Source organism: Bipolaris sorokiniana, assembly GCF_000338995.1.
Source record: "Bipolaris sorokiniana ND90Pr unplaced genomic scaffold COCSAscaffold_11, whole genome shotgun sequence".
In the NCBI taxonomy this organism is placed as follows: domain Eukaryota; kingdom Fungi; phylum Ascomycota; class Dothideomycetes; order Pleosporales; family Pleosporaceae; genus Bipolaris; species Bipolaris sorokiniana.
Genome location: NW_006911905.1, coordinates 1,227,994 through 1,247,636, shown reverse-complemented (window position 1 = coordinate 1,247,636; position 19,643 = coordinate 1,227,994). Strand labels below are relative to the sequence as shown.

General features: G+C 50.0%; 8 protein-coding genes across 8 annotated transcripts; 5 read left to right on the top strand and 3 right to left on the bottom strand.

Annotated features, from left to right (window-relative positions):
- Positions 1-149: 149 nt before the first annotated feature.
- On the bottom strand, positions 150-2,803 carry COCSADRAFT_201701 (uncharacterized protein; the record flags this gene model as incomplete). Its single annotated transcript, XM_007704306.1, has 2 exons — positions 150-2,199; positions 2,258-2,803. 2 exons carry the CDS (start codon positions 2,801-2,803, stop codon positions 238-240), a joined length of 2,508 nt encoding a protein of 835 aa, XP_007702496.1. The 3' UTR covers positions 150-237.
- Positions 2,804-3,996: 1,193 nt separating this feature from the next.
- Positions 3,997-5,524, top strand: COCSADRAFT_343871 (glycoside hydrolase family 7 protein; the record flags this gene model as incomplete). Its single annotated transcript, XM_007704305.1, has 3 exons — positions 3,997-4,237; positions 4,288-4,714; positions 4,772-5,524. Exons 1-3 carry the CDS (start codon positions 4,050-4,052, stop codon positions 5,522-5,524), a joined length of 1,368 nt encoding a protein of 455 aa, XP_007702495.1. The 5' UTR covers positions 3,997-4,049.
- A 564-nt stretch (positions 5,525-6,088) lies between these two features.
- COCSADRAFT_343867 (uncharacterized protein) lies at positions 6,089-7,082 on the top strand (the record flags this gene model as incomplete). Its single annotated transcript, XM_007704304.1, has 2 exons — positions 6,089-6,495; positions 6,543-7,082. The coding sequence occupies 2 exons, from the start codon at positions 6,089-6,091 to the stop codon at positions 7,024-7,026; spliced, it is 891 nt and encodes a 296-aa protein (XP_007702494.1). The 3' UTR covers positions 7,027-7,082.
- Positions 7,083-10,238: 3,156 nt separating this feature from the next.
- On the top strand, positions 10,239-11,907 carry COCSADRAFT_95387 (uncharacterized protein; the record flags this gene model as incomplete). The annotated part of the gene is made up of 4 exons (XM_007704303.1): positions 10,239-10,472; positions 10,526-10,947; positions 11,002-11,615; positions 11,672-11,907. The coding sequence occupies 4 exons, from the start codon at positions 10,239-10,241 to the stop codon at positions 11,905-11,907; spliced, it is 1,506 nt and encodes a 501-aa protein (XP_007702493.1).
- A 721-nt stretch (positions 11,908-12,628) lies between these two features.
- On the top strand, positions 12,629-13,235 carry COCSADRAFT_343865 (uncharacterized protein; the record flags this gene model as incomplete). Its single annotated transcript, XM_007704302.1, has 1 exon — positions 12,629-13,235. A coding segment is annotated over one exon (607 nt), but the record flags the coding sequence as incomplete, so codon positions are not given.
- Positions 13,236-14,188: 953 nt separating this feature from the next.
- Positions 14,189-16,294, top strand: COCSADRAFT_229110 (uncharacterized protein). The gene is made up of 4 exons (XM_007704301.1): positions 14,189-14,501; positions 14,559-14,989; positions 15,059-15,237; positions 15,296-16,294. The coding sequence occupies exons 1-4, from the start codon at positions 14,329-14,331 to the stop codon at positions 16,190-16,192; spliced, it is 1,680 nt and encodes a 559-aa protein (XP_007702491.1). The 5' UTR covers positions 14,189-14,328; the 3' UTR covers positions 16,193-16,294.
- Positions 16,295-18,373, bottom strand: COCSADRAFT_229104 (uncharacterized protein). Its single transcript, XM_007704300.1, has one exon. It carries the CDS (start codon positions 18,158-18,160, stop codon positions 16,397-16,399), a length of 1,764 nt encoding a protein of 587 aa, XP_007702490.1. The 5' UTR covers positions 18,161-18,373; the 3' UTR covers positions 16,295-16,396.
- A 56-nt stretch (positions 18,374-18,429) lies between these two features.
- COCSADRAFT_38984 (uncharacterized protein) lies at positions 18,430-19,586 on the bottom strand. Its single transcript, XM_007703973.1, has 2 exons — positions 19,265-19,586; positions 18,430-19,178 (listed from the first exon to the last, which is right to left on the bottom strand). Exons 1-2 carry the CDS (start codon positions 19,516-19,518, stop codon positions 18,707-18,709), a joined length of 726 nt encoding a protein of 241 aa, XP_007702163.1. The 5' UTR covers positions 19,519-19,586; the 3' UTR covers positions 18,430-18,706.
- Positions 19,587-19,643: the final 57 nt, after the last annotated feature.

The following is a 19,643-nucleotide window of genomic DNA, read 5'->3' as shown; positions in this document are numbered from 1 at the left end:
GCGATAGTCTTGGGAAGGTTGCGTGGCAGTAATGCACTACCTCGCAGCTAACGCAACTCAGCCTCGGTAGATGCCGGGTGCACCATGCATACGGCTAGCTGGTTAATCTACAATTGATTAAATGGAAAAAACAAGGTCGACGAAATAAGCTTTGGGTTTGCTTGGCAAGTAGACAAGCCTTGATACGCCACACGATCCTCTGGAGAAAGAAGGTAATTATTGCGAATTGCACTAGTCTCAAAATTCACCCCCTAGGTCGAAAGCCCAAAAGTCTGGAAACGACCAATTATTGCCATCGATCTGCATGTCTTGCAACATGTCAAATGGCGAGTACATGTCGCTCAGAGAGCTTCCAGAGTTGGGACCGGTACTATCTGCCCCGCCTGCATGAATGAAAGCCGAGCTTCCGAATGCTGTTTGGTTCATCCCAGATGCACTATCAGTTTCAAAGGCATTGTCACGCACACTATGCGCGGCATCCTCGGGTCGCGAAGCTTTCGACATTGTGGCGCGAAGAGAAGCAGCCAAATCATTGTTGGGGTCTTGCTGTAGAGCTACCACCTTGGACGCCAAAGCAGTAAAGTAGCCAATGGCTTTCCGGCATCTAGAAATGATTTCATCGCCTGGGTTATCGACATGAGTAGTGGATACAGAGGGCGAAGGCGGGGGTGGCAGTATACCCACTGCAGCCGACAGAATCCAGTACTCCATGTATGCGGTACCTAGCTTGAGTACTTTTTGCTCAAACATTTGCCTCGTGCGTTCGAGAATTTCGAGAGAAGAGGTACATAGTGTCTTGACCAGAAAGGAATCTTGCGGTAATGAGGCAAGGTAGACTGCATCACCAAGCGGGGCCCCGCGTTTGGTCATCGTAATGTCCGGTAAATGGGCTTTAGGGTCGGCATGTTGAGTGTTAGAGGTGCCGGCTGGTGCTACCAATGACTTGACCGGGCTGATTGCGCAATTTCGGAATGTTAATTGAGACAGTGTTAAACCAACTCTGATGACGTCGTTGCGGGCGTGGCTAAGAAAAGAGATGCCCTTCGATAACAGGTCGCCGTGTATCGCGATTATTGAATTGCAAACATCCACACATGTCGTGAAGGAGTACATGAAACGGTTGTTTTTGGAGGCTGATTGGGCAAACGGCCTGTGCAGTATCAGAAGATATTGAAGTAGCTGCAAGCGGAGAAGTGCAGATGGCACTACGGCAGATTCATTTTTCCAGTTGGGCAAGGCGGAGACAGCTGTATGTATTTGAGCGTCAAAGTGCAAAACATCGGTATACTGGATATTGCTGGATGGTGTGTTCAGCAGGTGTGTAAGGTGAATGCGGAGTGGCAACGATTTTAGGCTTGCAGTAATAAATGAGGTAGAGGTAAACTCTTCATCTGGTTGATCTGGTGGTAGTTGGTTTGTGTTCGCAGAGAAGACCTCATCTGCAAGATGAGCTGGCGCAGGTGTGTCGAAGTACAGGGCCGTTAACCCAGATTGAAGGCCAGTCTCCATTGACGATTGGAGTTCTAATTCCATAACGGTAATCCACAGTCGTTTCCTCATCTGCTGGTCGAAGATTGAAATTCTACCGCTTCCCTGCAAGATCGGGTCGCGGTGCATACCAGATGCTAGAGCAAGCCGAAGAAGATCACCCGAGGTGATCCAGTCCTGCTTCATCCCCACACAATTCACCCGCTTAGCAACCAACAGAAGACATGCTGATTGGAGGAAAGATAGGGTTACCCGCTTCCGAGGCTGCAAATTGATCCATGTTTCGCAGGTGTGAATGAGGTCGTGAGCAGTGTGCCGATTAATAGTCGTATCGCCGACGAAGGCATCGTATTTCTGGTCGAGGCATTTTGAAATGCATATAATCAATATGAGCACGACGGCAAAGCTGACACGTTCTTTTTGGGTGCAAGTATGTTCCCAGAAGGCCTGGTATTCTTCCCAAAAGGATGGCCCATGCAGGATTCTGTAGCTGGTTTCACACGTCCGGAAGTACGTAGCAGCCTGCGTGTCGACAACACTCTTCTCAGGAAGTACAGCCAACACGTTAGCATCAGCACTATGGAGTGCGGCATTAAGTTCTCTAGCAGACTTCTTCCTTCGATCACGGAACGCTCTGAAGTCATTTCCGACACGTACGAGAGAATGATCTAGATTGAGAGCTTCGCGCGTGAAGAGATGCAGCTCATGGTACTTGCAAGAAAGTCAGCTCACACGAGGCATCCACAAACGGACTTGGTGTGAGAGATACCGTCGATACAATGCTCATAACACTTGTCACACCATGAAATTGAGTCTTGAACCCTTTCCCTCTGAGCAAAATCTCCTTTGTGAATTTTGGCTCTTCGGGTAGGACGTCGTAGTACTGTGACTTATGTTTGGTCTGCCGCTGGGCCAGCTGCTGCTCTAGCAATGCAATGCACTCTTCTTGAGCTCTCACTTTCCGCTGCAAATTATCGCATGTGTCGGCAGAGTGGTCGATGTCTGTAGGTTGCTCCGCCAGTAGGGTGGAAGTGGCATTGTCAGCTCGTGTGGCTACATTGGCATTGGACTCTTCCAGGAGGCGTGGGTCATATGTGCATTCGTTCCGTCTTCCCGTCTTTTGACACCGCCCGCATACTGGAAATACGCGGTCGCATTTCATTTTGCGGCCGCGACAGGCGTAGCATGACAGAACCTTACGCTTCTTGCTCGTGCGCTGCTGAGACGGGCCGTCGTTGCCTTCTGGACTGTTGCGCTCTGGAGGCGTGTTTTCACGCGATCTGTCGCTGATCCATTCGGCACCTGGAACAGACATGGAAACTCTGGACGGCAGCACCAATCAGTGTTGCGAGGTTGGGGACAGCGTGTCAGGGTGAGCGGTCGCGGAAATGGAGGGGATAACATGCACGCGGCCCAGCGTCGATTCGCGGCGCACACTCGGACATAACCAACAACTTAGGGCGGGGATAACCTGCTATGACTCCTGGGTTTGCCTGCATTCTTCGATCCTTTGAGTTTGCCATCAACAAAATTGCAGGATACTGTCTCTTGCACTGTCGCAGCATCGGGCAACATCAATAGGTTGCCTTCGTCGTGTGCCGGGCGAACAACATGTCGGCCGAGTCGATGCATGGAACATTGATTCATTCCATCTCGAAGCGGGGAACCCTTGCGCTACCCCACAAATGATGAGTGCTAATCCCAGGCGCAATCTTACACTCGGCTTCTCATTCCTGGCTATGCAGGTCATGTTTATTGCAGGGAAAACTTCTTGCCAATTTGTCTCCTGTCCAAGACATGTCAATGGTCAGCCAAGTCAGTGGTTCTGTCCGAGAAGGGGCTGTCACAACGCGAATCGGGGCTGGAAAGTGGATGACGAAACATGCTCCATAAAAACAATCTATATACACACGAGCCTGAGCGAATAACAGGTAGATAATCTCTCCGTGTTTCGTGCCCAGGGCGCGGCAGTGAGCTTCGCATGCTTAGCCGAACTTGCCGTTCATGCCTACAGTTTCAAGACGGCCAATCGAAGCACATGCTTACTTTCTGTGCCAAAGCTAATTTTTGACCTACCGCGTCTCTTATAGTATGTCCAAATTGCGCATGACTTCAGAACTGACTGACTGACTGTCAAGTCACTGGAAAGTATTCAGTCTTGTCACCAACAGGCCTGCCCTTCACTGTGATGTTGTAAAGAGGGATATGCTCTTGCTTGTTGGAACGCTTTCTATCAATCTTGCAGAAAACTGTTGCCAGCTATTGGCGACCACTACTATCAATTCGTATGGGCACCAAGCTATTGTGTAGTGCGTAAGCACAACACAATTTAGCGAATTTAGCCTACACGTGAACTGCAGAACTTAGTATCATGGCTCGGAGTCTAATATATACAATGTTTAGCTTGTATCAAGGATACGCCGGACAAACTCTCCCATCCATCAGTCGGTGATGAAACGGGATTCCGGACCGCAACAGCCTTGGTGCTGGACATATATAAGTGATCTCCTTCAGTCTATCTCTCGAATATCACACTCAACACAAACATCAGCATCTTCAGCATGTACCGGACTCTGGTAGTTACCGCTTCTTTTCTCCACGCAGCTCGCGGTCAGCTGGTGGGAACGCAGAAGGAGGAAGTGCACCCTAAGTTGTCATGGCAATCTTGCACTGCCCCAGGAAGTTGTACCACCCAAAACGGCGAAGTAGTCGTTGATGCCAACTGGCGTTGGCTTCATACCAAGGAGGGGTATGTATGAGACACGACGTTCCAGCTCACTTATGCTTACTGAACTCGAGTTACACGAACTGTTATACTGGCAACACTTGGGACACGAAATATTGCCCCGACAACAAGTCGTGCGCGGCCAACTGCGCCATCGATGGTGCGGATTATTCAGGCACCTACGGTATTACTACCAGCGGCAATGCCTTGAAGCTTAACTTCGTCACCAAGGGCTCGTATTCCACAAACATTGGGTCACGTAACTACCTGATGAAGGATGAAAAAACCTACCAGATGTTCAAATTCACGGGCAATCAAGAGTTCACGTTCGACGTAGATGTCTCGAAGCTACCTTGCGGTTTCAATGGCGCACTGTACTTTGTCTCTATGGATGCAGACGGTGGTCTCAGCAAGTATCCAGGTAACAAAGCCGGTGCTAAGTACGGAACTGGTTATTGCGACGCCCAGGCTCCAAGGGATCTTAAGTTCATTAATGGCGAGGTGAGTGACAACATGGGTGCTCATGGAATGTTTCCGACATGCTGACCATCACTTCAGGCCAATGTTGAAGGCTGGAAACCGTCGTCGAATGACCAGAATGCCGGTGTCGGCGGTCATGGTTCCAGCTGTGCAGAGATGGACATTTGGGAGGCTAACTCGGTCAGCACAGCAGTCACTCCACACTCTTGCAGCACAATTGAACAAACCCGCTGCGACGGCGATTCATGTGGAGGTACGTACTCAGCCACACGCTATGCTGGAGTGTGCGACGCGGATGGTTGCGACTTTAACAGCTACCGCATGGGTGTCAAAGACTTTTATGGAAAAGGCAAGACAGTGGACACATCTCAAAAGTTCACAGTCGTCACACAATTCGTTGGAACAGGTGACAACTTGGAGATCAGGCGCTTCTACGTGCAAGGCGGCAAAGTTATTCCTCAACCCTCATCCAAGATTCCAGGAATCGACGGCAACGCCATCAACTCCAAGTTTTGCGACCAGCAGAAGTCTGTCTTCGGCGACCCAACTGACTTCCAGAAGAAGGGCGGCATGGGAGGCATGGCCAAGGCTCTTGCTAATGGTATGGTTCTTGTCATGAGCGTGTGGGATGACCACAACAGCAATATGCTGTGGCTCGATTCTACATACCCCACCGACAAGGACCCAGAAAAGGATCTTGGTGTTGCTCGAGGAGAATGTGCGACGACCAGCGGTGTACCAAAGGATCTTGAGGCCAATAACGCAGATGCTACAGTCACTTACAGTAACATCAAGTTCGGTCCTTTGAACTCGACCTTCAGTGCACAATAGAAGGGCCGCGGGGTGGCTCTAAAGGAGAGAAAGTGGTACGGGACAAGGGGTTTTTGCACTTGTGATGGAATTTCCATTCGTTGATCAGTTGAGACAGTCACTCGTTCAGCATACATTAGTATGCAAGAAATCAGTCCTTGGTCAGTTCATTTAGAGCAGCAGTTTATTATCTTTCTTCATACTGGTGTTTATAGAATTCACAACCTTTACTCAATGTCCGCTTTGTGAGCGAGCAGAAGTGATACTGAATAGATCATGCTGACGGCTTACCCCTGATAGGGTGAAAGGTTAAGCAACCGATTTGTTCACGTCTGTGTTCACGTGAACGGTGATTCACCAACAGAGACACTTTAGAAGCTAGGCTGAATTCACTTTCATCGCAGACGAGCCCCACTTGCTACCACTACCACAAACCATAATTGCTCCAATATATTCTCTCGCTCTCTTGCGCAACCCAAAGTCCTTCAACTCGAATCAGTACCCAAAAACCACCAACTCACAACCTACAGCCACAATAGTCTCGACGTACAACCAGCAATAGACCACTCGACTAGCTTGCGAAATATGGTGACAGGCTCAACTGTGTTTGAATACAATGCCCTTCCCGAGTGTACAAGCAGCTGCAAGATAATTCAGGCATCAGAGACAAATTGTGTTCCGCCGGTATCCAACCACTTCACCTACCAAGATTGTGTCTGTCAATCAACGTACCTCGGAAGCCTTCAAAAAAGTGGTGCTATATGCCATGGAGCATGTAGTGATGAGGATGACGAACTCATTCATGAATACTACAATCGAATGTGTGGCCAATCCAACATACCAGAGACGACAACTTCCCGTCTCCCGCCGACGACCACCTTGTCAACACTTATCACTGGATACAAAACTTTGGTAACGGTACAGGCACCAATGAAGTCTGCTCCACCACCGCAACAAACACACGTGGAGGTTATTGAAAACCAAGAACCATGGTAGGCGAAATGTTCACAACGTATGAGTACTGCTGACGAACCTGTAGGCTACAACAAAACGGGAAATACTTTGCCAGAATTGGGGGCGGCGTGGTGATCCTTATTGCAATCCTCCTTGTACTCGTCCACCTTTACAAACGCCACAATCGCAAATCGGCTCTAGAGAACGCTGGACAGCGACACCCGTTCATCCCTCTCCAGGACGTGAACCCTCTCCCAAACCAACCCTTTGGTCCAGCTACCCACCAGCAACCATCTCTACAACCCCATTCGAGTTCCGAAAGCGATCTGGGCTATTCGTCCAGATTCCCAGGCATAACCCGTCCCCAGCCAAGCTTCACATTCGGCGCCACCGTACGTGCATATGCGAGCGATTCGCAGAATGACTTGCACGAGATGCAGCACCCGACAGGACGATGCGGTACACTTTGTCGCTCGCTGAGTCGCACCGAGAGATTGATAATTGAGCGCATCCGGACGACTGGACGACCGGATATCCCTATCAGCGCAACACCCAAGATCGTGAGGTAAAGCGAGAGGATGGCAGTGTGTCTTCAATTACTAGGGAGAGTAACGGAAGATTGGTGTTATAATGGGAAACAGGGGTATGATAAGGAATGAACGGGAATGAAGTGGGGTACTTTATAGTGCCAGTAGTAGTTCTTCTGGTATCGCAAGGACTATGTATGTATGCGATCCACTTATGACCCATACATGTGCCGCATCTTCGCAGCGGGCCAGGCATGTATTTAGTCAGGGCTTTCGATATACACGGGAAGCTAGCCTGGTTATCTTAGTTATCTATTTCATCATCAATCTATGGTCTTTTTTCTTTACTCTTTCACATCTCTTGTCACCAACGGTATGCAATGCGCGAACTCGAAGCGTTTGAAGCACAAGAAACTTCTCCACAATCTGATAGTAACGCACTCGGTGCAGAATTGTGAATGGCATACGTATCAGCTTTTCGATTTATCTCTTCTTTGCCTCCTATTAATTCTTGCACTGTCTTTCCAACTCCGTACGCATGCGTCTGGGACTCTCACTCTCTCGCTGTGATGCAATGTTTTTTGCATTGTGAGCCTCTAGTGTACCAAAAAATCCAAAGAAAAAAAGGAGCTGTGACAACCTCATTGTCTTGGATACGATCCAGGATATGGTCAATACGAACATTACAATGTGCCAGGGACATGCCAGTACGATGACCGAGCTCAAGCCCGTTTTCATTCCCGTCATCCCTGTATCGTGGTTGTTACTCAACAAATCATGGTGTTGTAGTCACATCGTAAAATTTCAAGTAAATCGGGAAAATGGAGAGCGAGTGCGATCATATGATCTTTTTGTAATAAGTACGATACCCAGCCCAATCCTTGACCCATTCTTATGGCAGTCAAACTCGGGACAATACCCATCTCGTCCCAATCGAACAAAGTAACTAACTAAATGCAGCGGCGATGCAGCTGTTAGGGCAAACAAGCCAAGCACCCGACGCCACCAAGAAATAATGTAAAACAGGTGTATGCGGGGACTTCGCATGTCATGTTTCAACGACCGAACTATTGTGGTATGATTACCTCTTGCAAATAAGCATACTACTACGTACCCGTCCCCACATTCACGTTGCAACTGGTCCAATCGCGGAAGCTTGAGCGTAATTGGCCCGTTGTTGGGGTTGAGCCTGAGGTGAACTAGTCCATATATATTGTTCTGCTACGTAACAATTTACTACCCCTCATTGTGACATATTTGACATAAGTACATGGGATGCATGTACACTAGGGAGCAGATATGAATGTAGAATAGCGTGTCGGCCCAAGACACTGTTTTCCACGTGGGGTGCTCGGTCAAGGAGACAGATAAATCGAAGACTATGTACTCGGATGGTGTTGGGAACAAGGGCTGCCCATGTGTGTACGCGTGTCGAGCAATGTCGTGACTCTTGTTGTAGTCTAGTATAAGTACCTTGCCACCAGGCGGAGTTTTAAGATCCCGGGACTTCTAAGTCGCTTGTACTTCGTGTAGTTTGCCGCATCATCGACCAGCGCTTTTTGGGGTCTTGTGGACTTGCAAATCCTACCTTAGAATACAACAGAGACGATGCGCGTAAAAAAAATGTTTATCTTCATAACCTTATGGTTGCATGTTAAGCCCTAAAGTTGCGGACCTACCCGCGCGTTAACAATTTGATAGGGTGGAGCTCCAGGGATTTTGTATCTCACGTTCTCTCCCTTTGTCATTGCGGCTCTCGGGCCTATCTCCGCCTACCCCCAGACCTTGTTCTCAGAGCGTAACAGGAACGTAATAGGCCCGTTTTGTAGCGTTTTCTTCTTTCGGAAATGAGCGTTGGTGATCTCAAGCAATTTGCGGCCGAAGCTAAACTGGCTGTCTTTCTTGGCCATCTAACAGCTGCCTCTTCCTTTCTCTTTGCACACCACTACACGCACGCGTCTTTTACAACGTTACTTCTGCTTATAGAACAGGTATTTGGGTCTAAGACGAATCGGCCACCGAGACAGAAGAGGGATCTTTAATGGGCTAGGCCATCCAGTAGAACTTTAGCGCTCCCGCCTCGGTCCTTGTCGTTCCGCAATACCTCCGGTATAGATACGCGCCGACTTGGCGGGGTATGCAAACCCGTTGGCATCTTAATAGAGGAGTTGCTTGGGAACTCTCTGAACGCTTCAATACTAACATATACACTATGCGGTAAGCCTCACTGCAATTTCTCAATCAAAACCGCCTCGGTACTCGCTACTAACAGCGCGCTCCAACCAACATTCCGGAATGTTTCGGGTGTATAGAAATTTAGGTTTGTAGTTTCTCACCTCTGCTAAGACCTGTGCATATTCCGATGAATGCATGTACTCACAAGGAAACACGGAGAAGATTGCGGCCGTACTATTAACATGTCTGCATTCGTGGCACCGCACGTGCTTCGGTGGTTTTCCCAGGCGCCTATGTACGGGACGGGTCCACATCTGAAAACACAACATGATCAGTTGTATGCTTGCTGCAAGGGTGCAGAAGAGCCTCAATACAAGCATTGGCTACGGATTAGACCGCAGATTACCGAGTACGGTCGTATTACAAGCTCCACCGCAGTTCCATATCTTCTCCAAGCGAAGTTATGGAAGGAAATAGCGGCGACGATACTTCCAGCGAGCGTGCCATGTCAGTGCATTCACAGCATTGTCTAGAGTGCTGGCCACCCCACACGAAATACGCGCCAAGCCCTTGGCCGTGACAGTCTTTGTACGTTGTATGGCCGGACAGCAGCCACCCCCATAGTGTCAGCATCGCATAGGGAACTAGACTTTCCTACTTGGGTAAAAGGCTGAAACGGCCGGCCTGCAGGTTCACCACAGATGCCCAATGCACGTTGTACAAGGTCAGTCAAAAGCTCTCTATCACTGTAAAATTCTACAGCTAAGAACTGCTATGATCGCTGTCCAGGTCCTGTTGTTGAGTACATGCTTATCCATAAACCAGGTCATTCAGACAATGGTCTGGCTAATATCAATCTCCGACCCTTGCCACAAACCCCACTTCTTGCTACTTACCTATACCATGATACCCCATAGCCAGAAGAAAAACGGGCTCTTTTCACCGCCCTAACAAATTCTCAAAACCAGGGCTTTCCCCGGACTGGCGATTCGGAGCTCTTTGTTGTCACTCTCAACTTGTTTCGACAGAATCGCGTTGAGCAAGCCAGACACATGGCCGACGAAAAGCAAGTCGTTGCTATGGAGCAAGGGGCGTCAACGCCCAAGACGCTGGAGGAACTCAAAAACCCGGCCGTCGTTGATACCGTACATCAGGATGAGGCGCTCCGGGTGCTCTTGCAGTACAATGGAGACGAGACGTGGACGCCAGAGGAAGAGAAGAAGCTTGTTCGCAGGATCGATAAGAAGTTACTGACGTTGTTGATTATAACGTACGGTCTCCAGTACTACGACAAGGCCATGTTGTCCCAGGCTGTAAGTATTCTTTCTACTTTGTTATTTGAAAATATCCAACTGACATCTCTCAGGCGCTGTTTGGCTTGCGCGAGGACTTGCAACTCAAGACCGGTGACCGATATTCCTTCTCAGCCTCCATCTTCTACCTTGGGTTTATCGTAGGAAGTTACCCTGCGGTTGTCATGGCGCAGCGTTGGCCTATCGAGCGCGTTGCAGCCGGCATTTTGTTCGTCTGGGGTGTTTGTCTCATGTGTTCGGCCGCATGTACGAACTGGCAGGGCTTCTACGCGCAGCGCTTCTTCCTCGGGTTTCTGGAATCGGGCGTTTCTCCAATGTTTATGTTGATTGTGGGTGGGTGGTATAAGAAGAGCGAGCAAGCACTGCGAATGGGCGCGTGGTACTGCGCAACTGCGTACGCTTCGGCTGTTTCGCCGTTGATTAACTATGGCCTTGGACATATCAAGGGTGGGAGCTTGAACAGCTGGCAGTACATGTAAGAATATTGCCTCTCTTAGCACGTCAAATTGTAACTGACATATGTTTCTAGGTACCTTTTCGCTGGCGCCATAACAGTGCTGTGGGCATTCGTCATCCTCTTCTTCTTGCCGCCTGATCCGATTCGAGCAAAGGGCTTCGACGAACGCGAGCGATACATTGCAGTAGCTCGTATGAGGGAAAACAATTCCGGCGTGCGAAACAAGCATTTCAAACTCGAGCAGCTGTGGGAATCGCTATACGATATCAAGTTCTGGCTTGCATTCAGCATGTCATTCCTCATGATGATTGCCAACGGACCTGTTTCCAGCTTCCTGCCTATCATTATTTCAGGGTTTGGATTCAACAGACTGAATTCGTTGCTGCTTGTCATGCCTGCTGGTGTCATCATCGGATCGGTTACACTGAGTGTGACCTACTTGGCCTATCGTGTCCAAGGTATTCGAACCTGGATCATTGTGGGCTGTCAATGCGGCACCATTATTGCATCTGTTATGCTTTGGAAACTGCCGCAAAGCTCAAAGGGAGCGCTCCTGTTTGCGTGTTATATTCTCTCAACTTTTGGCGGTAGTTATGCTGTGCTTATGGGCTTGTCCGTGGCTAATACAGCGGGATATACCAAGCGATCGATAACGAGCTCTGGAATTTTTGTAGGCTACTGTCTCGGTAAGTTCTTAACTCCTCGAATCTCACATAGTGTAAGCCATTAACTCTCGATCTAGGTAACTTTCTAGGCCCGTTGTTGTTTAAGCCAAAAGACGCTCCAGTTTACGCCCCTGGTTTCAAAGTAGTGCTTGGAACCGCAGTCGCTGCTGCAGTTCTTGCAGTCGTGTACCGCTACGTTTGCATCTGGGATAATCACCGACGCGACAAATCCGGCACCCTCGAAGGATTCGATAATGCTTACGAGGATGATCTTACGGACATGAAGAATCCTCAGTTCCGTTACACCCTCTAAATCGCGATGAGCTCAGTCTTTCTCTCAGAACTCCGGGATGGTTTATAATCATAAATGTTGGGAGTATACCGCAAATACAAAATGTTGATCTTTTCACTGTCAGAAATGTAATCTCAGGAGAATGCACAGATAGTTCGAATACCAAGGATTTCGAGATTCCAATACTGAACTACCTCTCTTTGAATCTGCTTAGCTTTTGTCAATGGGTGATGTACTAAAATTTAATCCCTACCGCCCGCGCCAGGTTTGCAGCGATGTCAAGGTATTTTCTGTCACCATCACGAAGGACGCAAACAACTGACATGGCCAGGAATTTAATTTTTTATTGGATCTTCTTGAAATGAAATCTATATCGAAGCCTCTTTGGTCAATTAAATTAATATTGCTGGGTAGTCGTAATAGGATGACTTTGACTATGCCTATCCCTCCATTGCAAGACATTTTTGAAGTGTTTCATTCGGCTATGTAACTGTATTCAGATGACACTGTGTCTTTGACAATGTCTGGTTGAGGAAATATATGCCTTCGCGAATACAAGTCGTTCATACATTCGTGGTGTAAGACGTGCTGTAAGCAGCACGTTTTGGAGTGGTCTCGAAAAAAAAACGAAGCACAAATCCAAGACGACTCAAAAATGTCTTCAACCTTGCGACTTGGGCATACTCATCCAAAAGTATTAATATCCCCGGTTTTCTAGGTACAGAAGCCTCACTTCAATAACCATGAATCTAGACGACTCTCTCCGCGGCCGACTCCGCCAACTTTTTGGTCTCCCGTCGAAACTCGAGGCGACAAAAGCCGCCGTGTTGGATGCCCAACGAAGTAGCGGGGACCGCGTTGGAACATGGCGATGTCTCTGCGGCCATCTGAACACAATACTGCATCTAGCCGGACGAAACAATCACCCCCTAGGCTTACTACAATGCCGTGGTTGCCCACTGGTCTGGCACCCTCATATCACGCCTACATTCACGAGCCAAAGCCTCAACATCACCTTGCAGACTATCTTGTCCAACGTTGCCAACGATACACGCATCGTTCCTCGACCTCGGAACCCCGCATCACAGCACATCTACGTCTGTCTCGGCCACAGCTGCGGACTGAGCTGGCGTACGGACATCAAGAGAGAGTGGTTGAGCGGAAACAAAAGGCACATTCTGCTACTTGGCGGGAAACGCGGGAAGTTGCATTGTGATTGCGGAATGAAGATTTTTGAGCCTGGGGAATACGAAATCTTTGAGATTGAGGAGCGGTTTGACGATAGACTTGCTGCTTCGGCGGCTTTGGGCGGAGGTGGGGGAGAAAAGCGCCGTGGACAAGGCCAATAGTAGTGCGGTTAATATCGAAGCACTGTCTTGTCTTTCTCGGGGTTGACATGCATCTATGATTTCATGAGGGGACGATTAGTGGTGTGTAGAGTCGCGATGGAGGGTATAGTCGGAGTAGATTGTCTTCACAAATTCAGATTTCAATGTAATAGAACTTATTTTCCGCGTAACTTCAGTGTCGAAGAGCCAGACCGTACATGAAACGTTCACTGCAATCACCAACGGAGGTATTTAGAAGAGGCAACAAAGCCCGCGTTGTCCAGTTGGAGTTTAGATGCCGAGATAGATGCTAAGCCCGGCGAGGCCTAGATTCATCTTGGTGATCGGACAACCTGCGATAACGACGCGCCATCTGCCTCAACGCTTTGCCCAAAACATGTCTTTTCTGTAACTTCTCCCTGTAACTCAGTACCAGTTTAAAGCTAGCAGCATCATTCACGTATCCAGTTGTTTGCGCAGCGGTTGGATGCAAGGTACCTTACCCCGCGTCCGCGTCATTAGTAGCGACTCAGCAACCGAAAACCCCACCACGCGGGCAAGGCACCCTCTTATCGTCTCCAATGCATTGTATACATGCACCAAGCAACCCAAGATCCCAGAAAAAATATGTTGGAAATCAAGAAGTCTTCGGATGAGCCCCTTGTTTTCCTGATGAAGCCTCCCCTTTTCAACATTCACAATGCTTATCACATCTTGATGTCTCTTATCAGCGCTTATCACCAGCTATCACCACCACCCTGGCTCCTGGAGTCTCGGTGTCTCCGCATCAAGAATAGTGGGAGCAACGCCCAGTTTCTTGGAATGCACGCTTAATACACAGTACTTTCTCGTGAGGGACGGAAGGTGCGGATAGCGTATATGGCGTCCTATCACCGTTGCTACCTTACCGGGGACTTGAATCGGTCGGAGGAATGCGCGGGCGACTTTATAAGTAGTAAACGCTTCCCGTTAGTAGCATTGGTGGCGAGACCGCTAATACATAATTAAATACCTTTCTCTATCTCTCTTTCTCTCCAAAGTCCAGTCTGCAGTAGTAGGTCTCTCCCAAGAGTCTCCCAACTGAAACTGCATCCGACAGGAGAAAGCGCAAATCATGTCGGAAAAAAAGGTGGATGAGATTGCGGCTAGTAGCCAAGATGTCGAGTTTGGCGTTGGAAACGTACAAGAAGCAAGACCGAGAAAGACTTCAGCGGTTGATCCTACCGTCATTACGGGAGAAATCTTCGATAATCGATATGAGACTACTCAGCGAGGTCTCAAGTCACGGTATGTCCTCATCCCATCTCTTGAACACGTCAGTGAGGAGATGGCTAATCGTCGCAGACATGCTCAGATGATTGCGCTTGGCGGGACAATTGGAACGGGTCTCTTCGTCGGCAGTGGTGTCACTCTTTCTCGGGGAGGTCCAGCCTTCATCCTCGCCTCTTTCTGCTTCATGTCCTTTTTGATTTTCTGCACCGTTGCCGGAATCATTGAAGTCGCTGCCTACCTGCCTACTCCTGGATCCTCAATGAACCTCTTCGGCGCCCGCTATGTATCTCGCTCATTGGGCTTTGGCCTTGGATGGCTCTACTTCTACTCTCTTGGCATTTTGGTGCCATACGAGATTACGGCTGCGGCGCTCGTCATCGAGTACTGGAGTCCACCCGTGAATATCGCAGTGTGGGTCACAATCATGATCATCGTGATTGTGGGCTTGAACTGCTTCCCAGTAAAGTTTTATGGCGAAACTGAGTTTTGGTTTGCTGGCACGAGTAAGTTGCCTTCTCGTTAATCTTCAACTGAAGATAAGAAATAAACTGACTTTGCGCCCTAACAAACAGAGGTCATTATGATTCTAGGCCTCCTATTGCTTTCCTTCATCCTCTTCTGGGGCGGTGGGCCACACCGCGACCGCCTCGGCTTCCGATACTGGAAAGATCCTGGCGCAGCGAATACCTACCTTGAACCAGGTAATACGGGTCGCTTCGTCGCTTTGTTGTCTACCTTGGTTCTCTCAGCCGTATGTCATTCCTTTCCATTCCACCACCAGTGTCTAAATTTGCTAACCCCAATCAAAGTTCCCTTTCTCTTTCGCCCCCGAGCTTCTCGTCGCTACTGGCGGCGAGATGCAATCCCCCCGCCGCAATCTGCCCACCGCCGCTCGCCGCTACATCTACCGCCTCGTCATCTTCTACGTTTTCGGTGTCCTCGCCATTGGTGTCATCTGCCCGTCCAATGACCCGAGCATAACCTCTGGTGGCGCCGGCGCGGGCTCCTCGCCTTTTGTGGCTGGTATCAAAAGAGCAGGCATACCCGTCCTTGACAGCATCATCAATGCCGGTATCATTATCAGCGCCTGGTCGTCTGGAAACTCGTTCTTGTTCCTGTCCAGCCGCAGCCTGTACGGTCTCGCGCTGTCAGGAAATGCGCCGTCCATCTTCAAATCGTGCACAAAGTCCGGTGTACCGTACTATGCTGTAGCTGCGTCGTCGCTCTTCTGCGCCCTGGCCTATCTTAATGTCGGCTCGTCGTCTGCAGTGGTCTTCACATGGTTCGTCAACCTGACAAATACCTCTGGTTTCATCTCGTGGATCTGCTGTGGTATCATCTTCTTGCGCTTCCGCAAGGCATGCGACGCGCAAGGCATCACAGATTTGCCGTATCGCTCTCCCGTCGGCAAGTGGGGCGCATGGACTATCATTGTCGCATTCACCTTCCTGTGCCTCATCAACGGCTTCGACGTCTTCTGGCCCGAGAAATGGAATGTTAGCTCCTTCTTTACCGCGTACGTGGGCATCCCCATGTTCTTCCTCTTCTATGGCGGCCACCGTATCTGGGCGAGGAAAGATGGTTGGGCGTATGATCCGCTTACGGTGGATTTGCATACGGGCTTGGAACAAGTACTTGCTGAGGAGAGGCCGGCGAGGACGATCAAGGGCCCATGGTGGAAGAAGATTACGCTGATTTGGCAGTAATAGAGGGTCGTATATATGGCAAGGGAAACAATACTCGATGTAGAGATATGCAGAAAAAGAAAAAGAACTTTTGGTGTATTCGTACACGGCATCCTGGCATAGCCCGGGCGTTGTTCCAAATCCCCAAAACTCCCATATGTACAGATATGCAATCAGAAATCTCCACAAACTCCAGTGCTAAAAATGATTCTACCATACCCGCGTTCACCACGTCAATTCTTTCTCCGGCCGCTGTATCATTTGTTCTGGCACACAGCCCCACGAGCAAACGCTGACTTTAAACGGGTGAAAGTATCCATTGCCGTTACTCCAAAACTCGATCCACTCCGCACGCGCCACAACATACTGCTTGCGACATGCATGGCACTCGCGAAAGACACTGTAGCCCCCCGCCGCCATCCTATCCGCCTGCGCAAGTATCTTCTCCGCTGCACGCGGAATCTCGTATTCGCCATTGTTACTAATCATCTTGCGGAGGTCGGACGCGGTATCAGTCTGCAGCGAGCGCGTCAAGGTAGCTGTAAGGAGAGACGAGACTTTTGAGCGTTCAAGCGGAGCAAACCAAGGGGACGAAGGGACGCCATAGGTTCCCTGGGAGGTTTCTACAATGACGGGGTATTGTTCGTAGTCTGAGGCGGGGAGGGAGGGGGAGCCGCGGAGGAGAGAGCCGGTTTGGTCGTAGTAGGATACTAGGGTACGGGCGATGTAGCGGGGGAGGTAGACGAGGAGAACCTCTGAGTCTATGTCGCGGACATGGAGGGAAGGGTGGTGCGGGTAGAAGCCTATGTCTTGTTTGCTGTCGGTCCCGCTGCTGAAGCAGGTGGCCCAGGATTCAAAGTAGCGAATGCGCCAGACTGTTGAATCGCGGTCTTTGCATGTTGGGAGCGACTCGTAAAGGTGGACTAGTTGGCTGCGTGCATGTTGGCGCAGACTATCGAGGTCATAGAAGCCCTTGTCGAGATGTTGGGTGTAGACTTCCTCCCCAGGTACGCGAGTGTGAAAGCGTTTGGACGTCATGGGCTCGAGCAGATCGCTTCCCATGGTAGTGAGACGGCCTAGGTTGCCGTACGGCCAGAGGAGGTTAACGACGTCGAAAGGCAGATACTTGAGCTTGTTCTGCGAAACGTACAGCTCCTCCAACCTTCTCAGTCGACGAATATCTTGTGGTAGCTCTTCGATCTCGTTCTCACGCAGAGCAAGGCTGTTGAGGCATGTGATGCTGAAGAGCGAGGGAACAAGGCGTCGAAGTCGGTTCTTATTAAGGTTAAGGTGAATCTCAGGCTCAAATGACCGAAACTGGCCTTCAACTGGAGCCTCGCTGTCGTTGACGAGCGGGTCCTTGATGACGAATCTGAGCTCGCCAATACGTGTGATGTCGCTGTCGTAAAGGCCCTGGCCCTCGAAATCATATGTCTCCTGGTCCCTGTCTAGACCCTCGTCGAGCTGCTGATTGAAAGCACGTTCGGCAGTACTCATGGTGACCTTGCGGATAGCGGGGGTCGCAGGAAGTGCGGGGCAGCTTGACGTGTCCACTTGCATGGCTTGAGTATGGCTGACATTCATGTCGATGGCGTGGTCGTCTGCGTATTCCATCTCGTCTGGAAATGGCGACTTGTGCTGGGGAAGCAGATCATCCGAGCTGTCCGTCGCATCGCTCAGCATGTAGACGCCAGAATCAAAGTTACGATCTAGGTTGCGGGAGAATTTTGGCTTCTTGACCTCTGGGCTATTGTGGGCAGACTCGCGATTGTCCCACCACGCGCCCTTGCGTTTGTTCTTGTGGATGCGCGGGGATTCATAGTTTGTCACGTCGACGGATTCGCACGAGTCGTCGCTGGAAAAGAGGGGAGGAGGCGAGCTCGACTTTGATGTGAAGGCATTGTGCTGGGGCTCGAAGAAGGGCGGGCTCTGGGGGCTGATGCTGCCTAAGTGCGGAGGTGATGACGGAGGAATGGCGTCGCCGTCCATGGTGGGATGGAAGCACAGCACTCAAGGTACGAGCACACGTGGCAGATGTGTTTTTCTTTGTTTCCCAACACCGACGTGTCGAGCCCTTTTTCTCTTGCTTAGCGTGATGGAGGTTGGGGAATTCGACCTGGGGACGAGGACGGGACGACGCGTTTCTAGTGCGTCGGACACGCGACCCCAGTCCCGATGCCGTCATGTTCCGCGCCCGATAACGATTCCCGTGCCTCTGCTCCACATAGCACTAATATGGGAAAAAGCCCCATGTGCATCGCCATGGTTACATGTTTCCCATGCTGTGTTTTCTCGCCTTTGTTTGTCGCAACATGCGATGGAAATTTTTGTCATGGTGCAAATACTCGGATGACGCCAGCTCTGCAACTTGCCATGCAGCAGGTGGCGTCTCGCAAAAGCAACAAAGCAAACACGCATGACGAAATACACTCTGCCAGAAAAGGGACGAGCTAGGATGGACGAAATGGACGTACTGGGATTGAAAATCCCACAAAGAAGAAAACACGGTTCAGTCCTATTTATCTCTAACAGGTATCACAGTCCACCCATCCGCCGGAGAGCAATGTTGGATAACAGCCGGCCTTCCATTCCAACATCCGGACCCTCTAACGGCTCGCCCCTGGACATGGCCAGCTCAGTCATGACTTTACCCATCTCCCTAGTTGGCGTCATCATACTGCTCCATACCACATTCAGCGCCGGAAGGACGACCTTCTTGAACATGTCTTGCCTGGGTATGAATGGATGGATCTCGGGGTGGCCCGACCAGTCCACCCCGCATGGCCGCACATTGTATACCTTGAACATGGCATTCTTTTTGCCAAAATCAAATAGCGCAGACTCAGTCTGTCCCTTGACCCTCGCGTACAGCGTGGTAAAGATACCTGGAGATTGCGTGGCACCCTCAGCCGACACATAGACAAACGTAAATGGCGAGTCCGGGTGGAGAGAGGAAAAGGCCTGGGCAGCCGCAAGAGGGTAATCGTGGGTTATCTGTAGATACTGCCTGCAAAGGGTGTGAATACATATGTATCTAAGTATGCATGTGTCTGTGCATTGCCCAACCATGTACTATGTGTTGTCCATACTTACTCTTTGCTAACGGCATTCTGGGAAACTCCCTGTGCCCATACGCAACCATGCGCGTCTTTCAGCTCACGCAGAAGCGCCTCATCATACTTGCTGAAGTCGTTGTGAATGATGACCTTGGCCTTGGCGTGGCCCTCTGCCATCTTGACTGGCCGTCTGCTGAGGATGGATATGCGGCTGATGCTTTCTTGCGCAAGCATGTTATGGAGGACAGACGCGCCAACAAGGCCTGTCGCGCCAGTGAGTATAAGATGCATGGCTGTCCCGGGGGTTTGCTGGCTATGGTCTTGGGTAGTCGAGGGGCGTTAGTAGGTCATGTCTGCGGCCGTCCATGTATATATAGTCCGGGCGACACAAAACGGTGCCGAAAATGGTCCGGCCC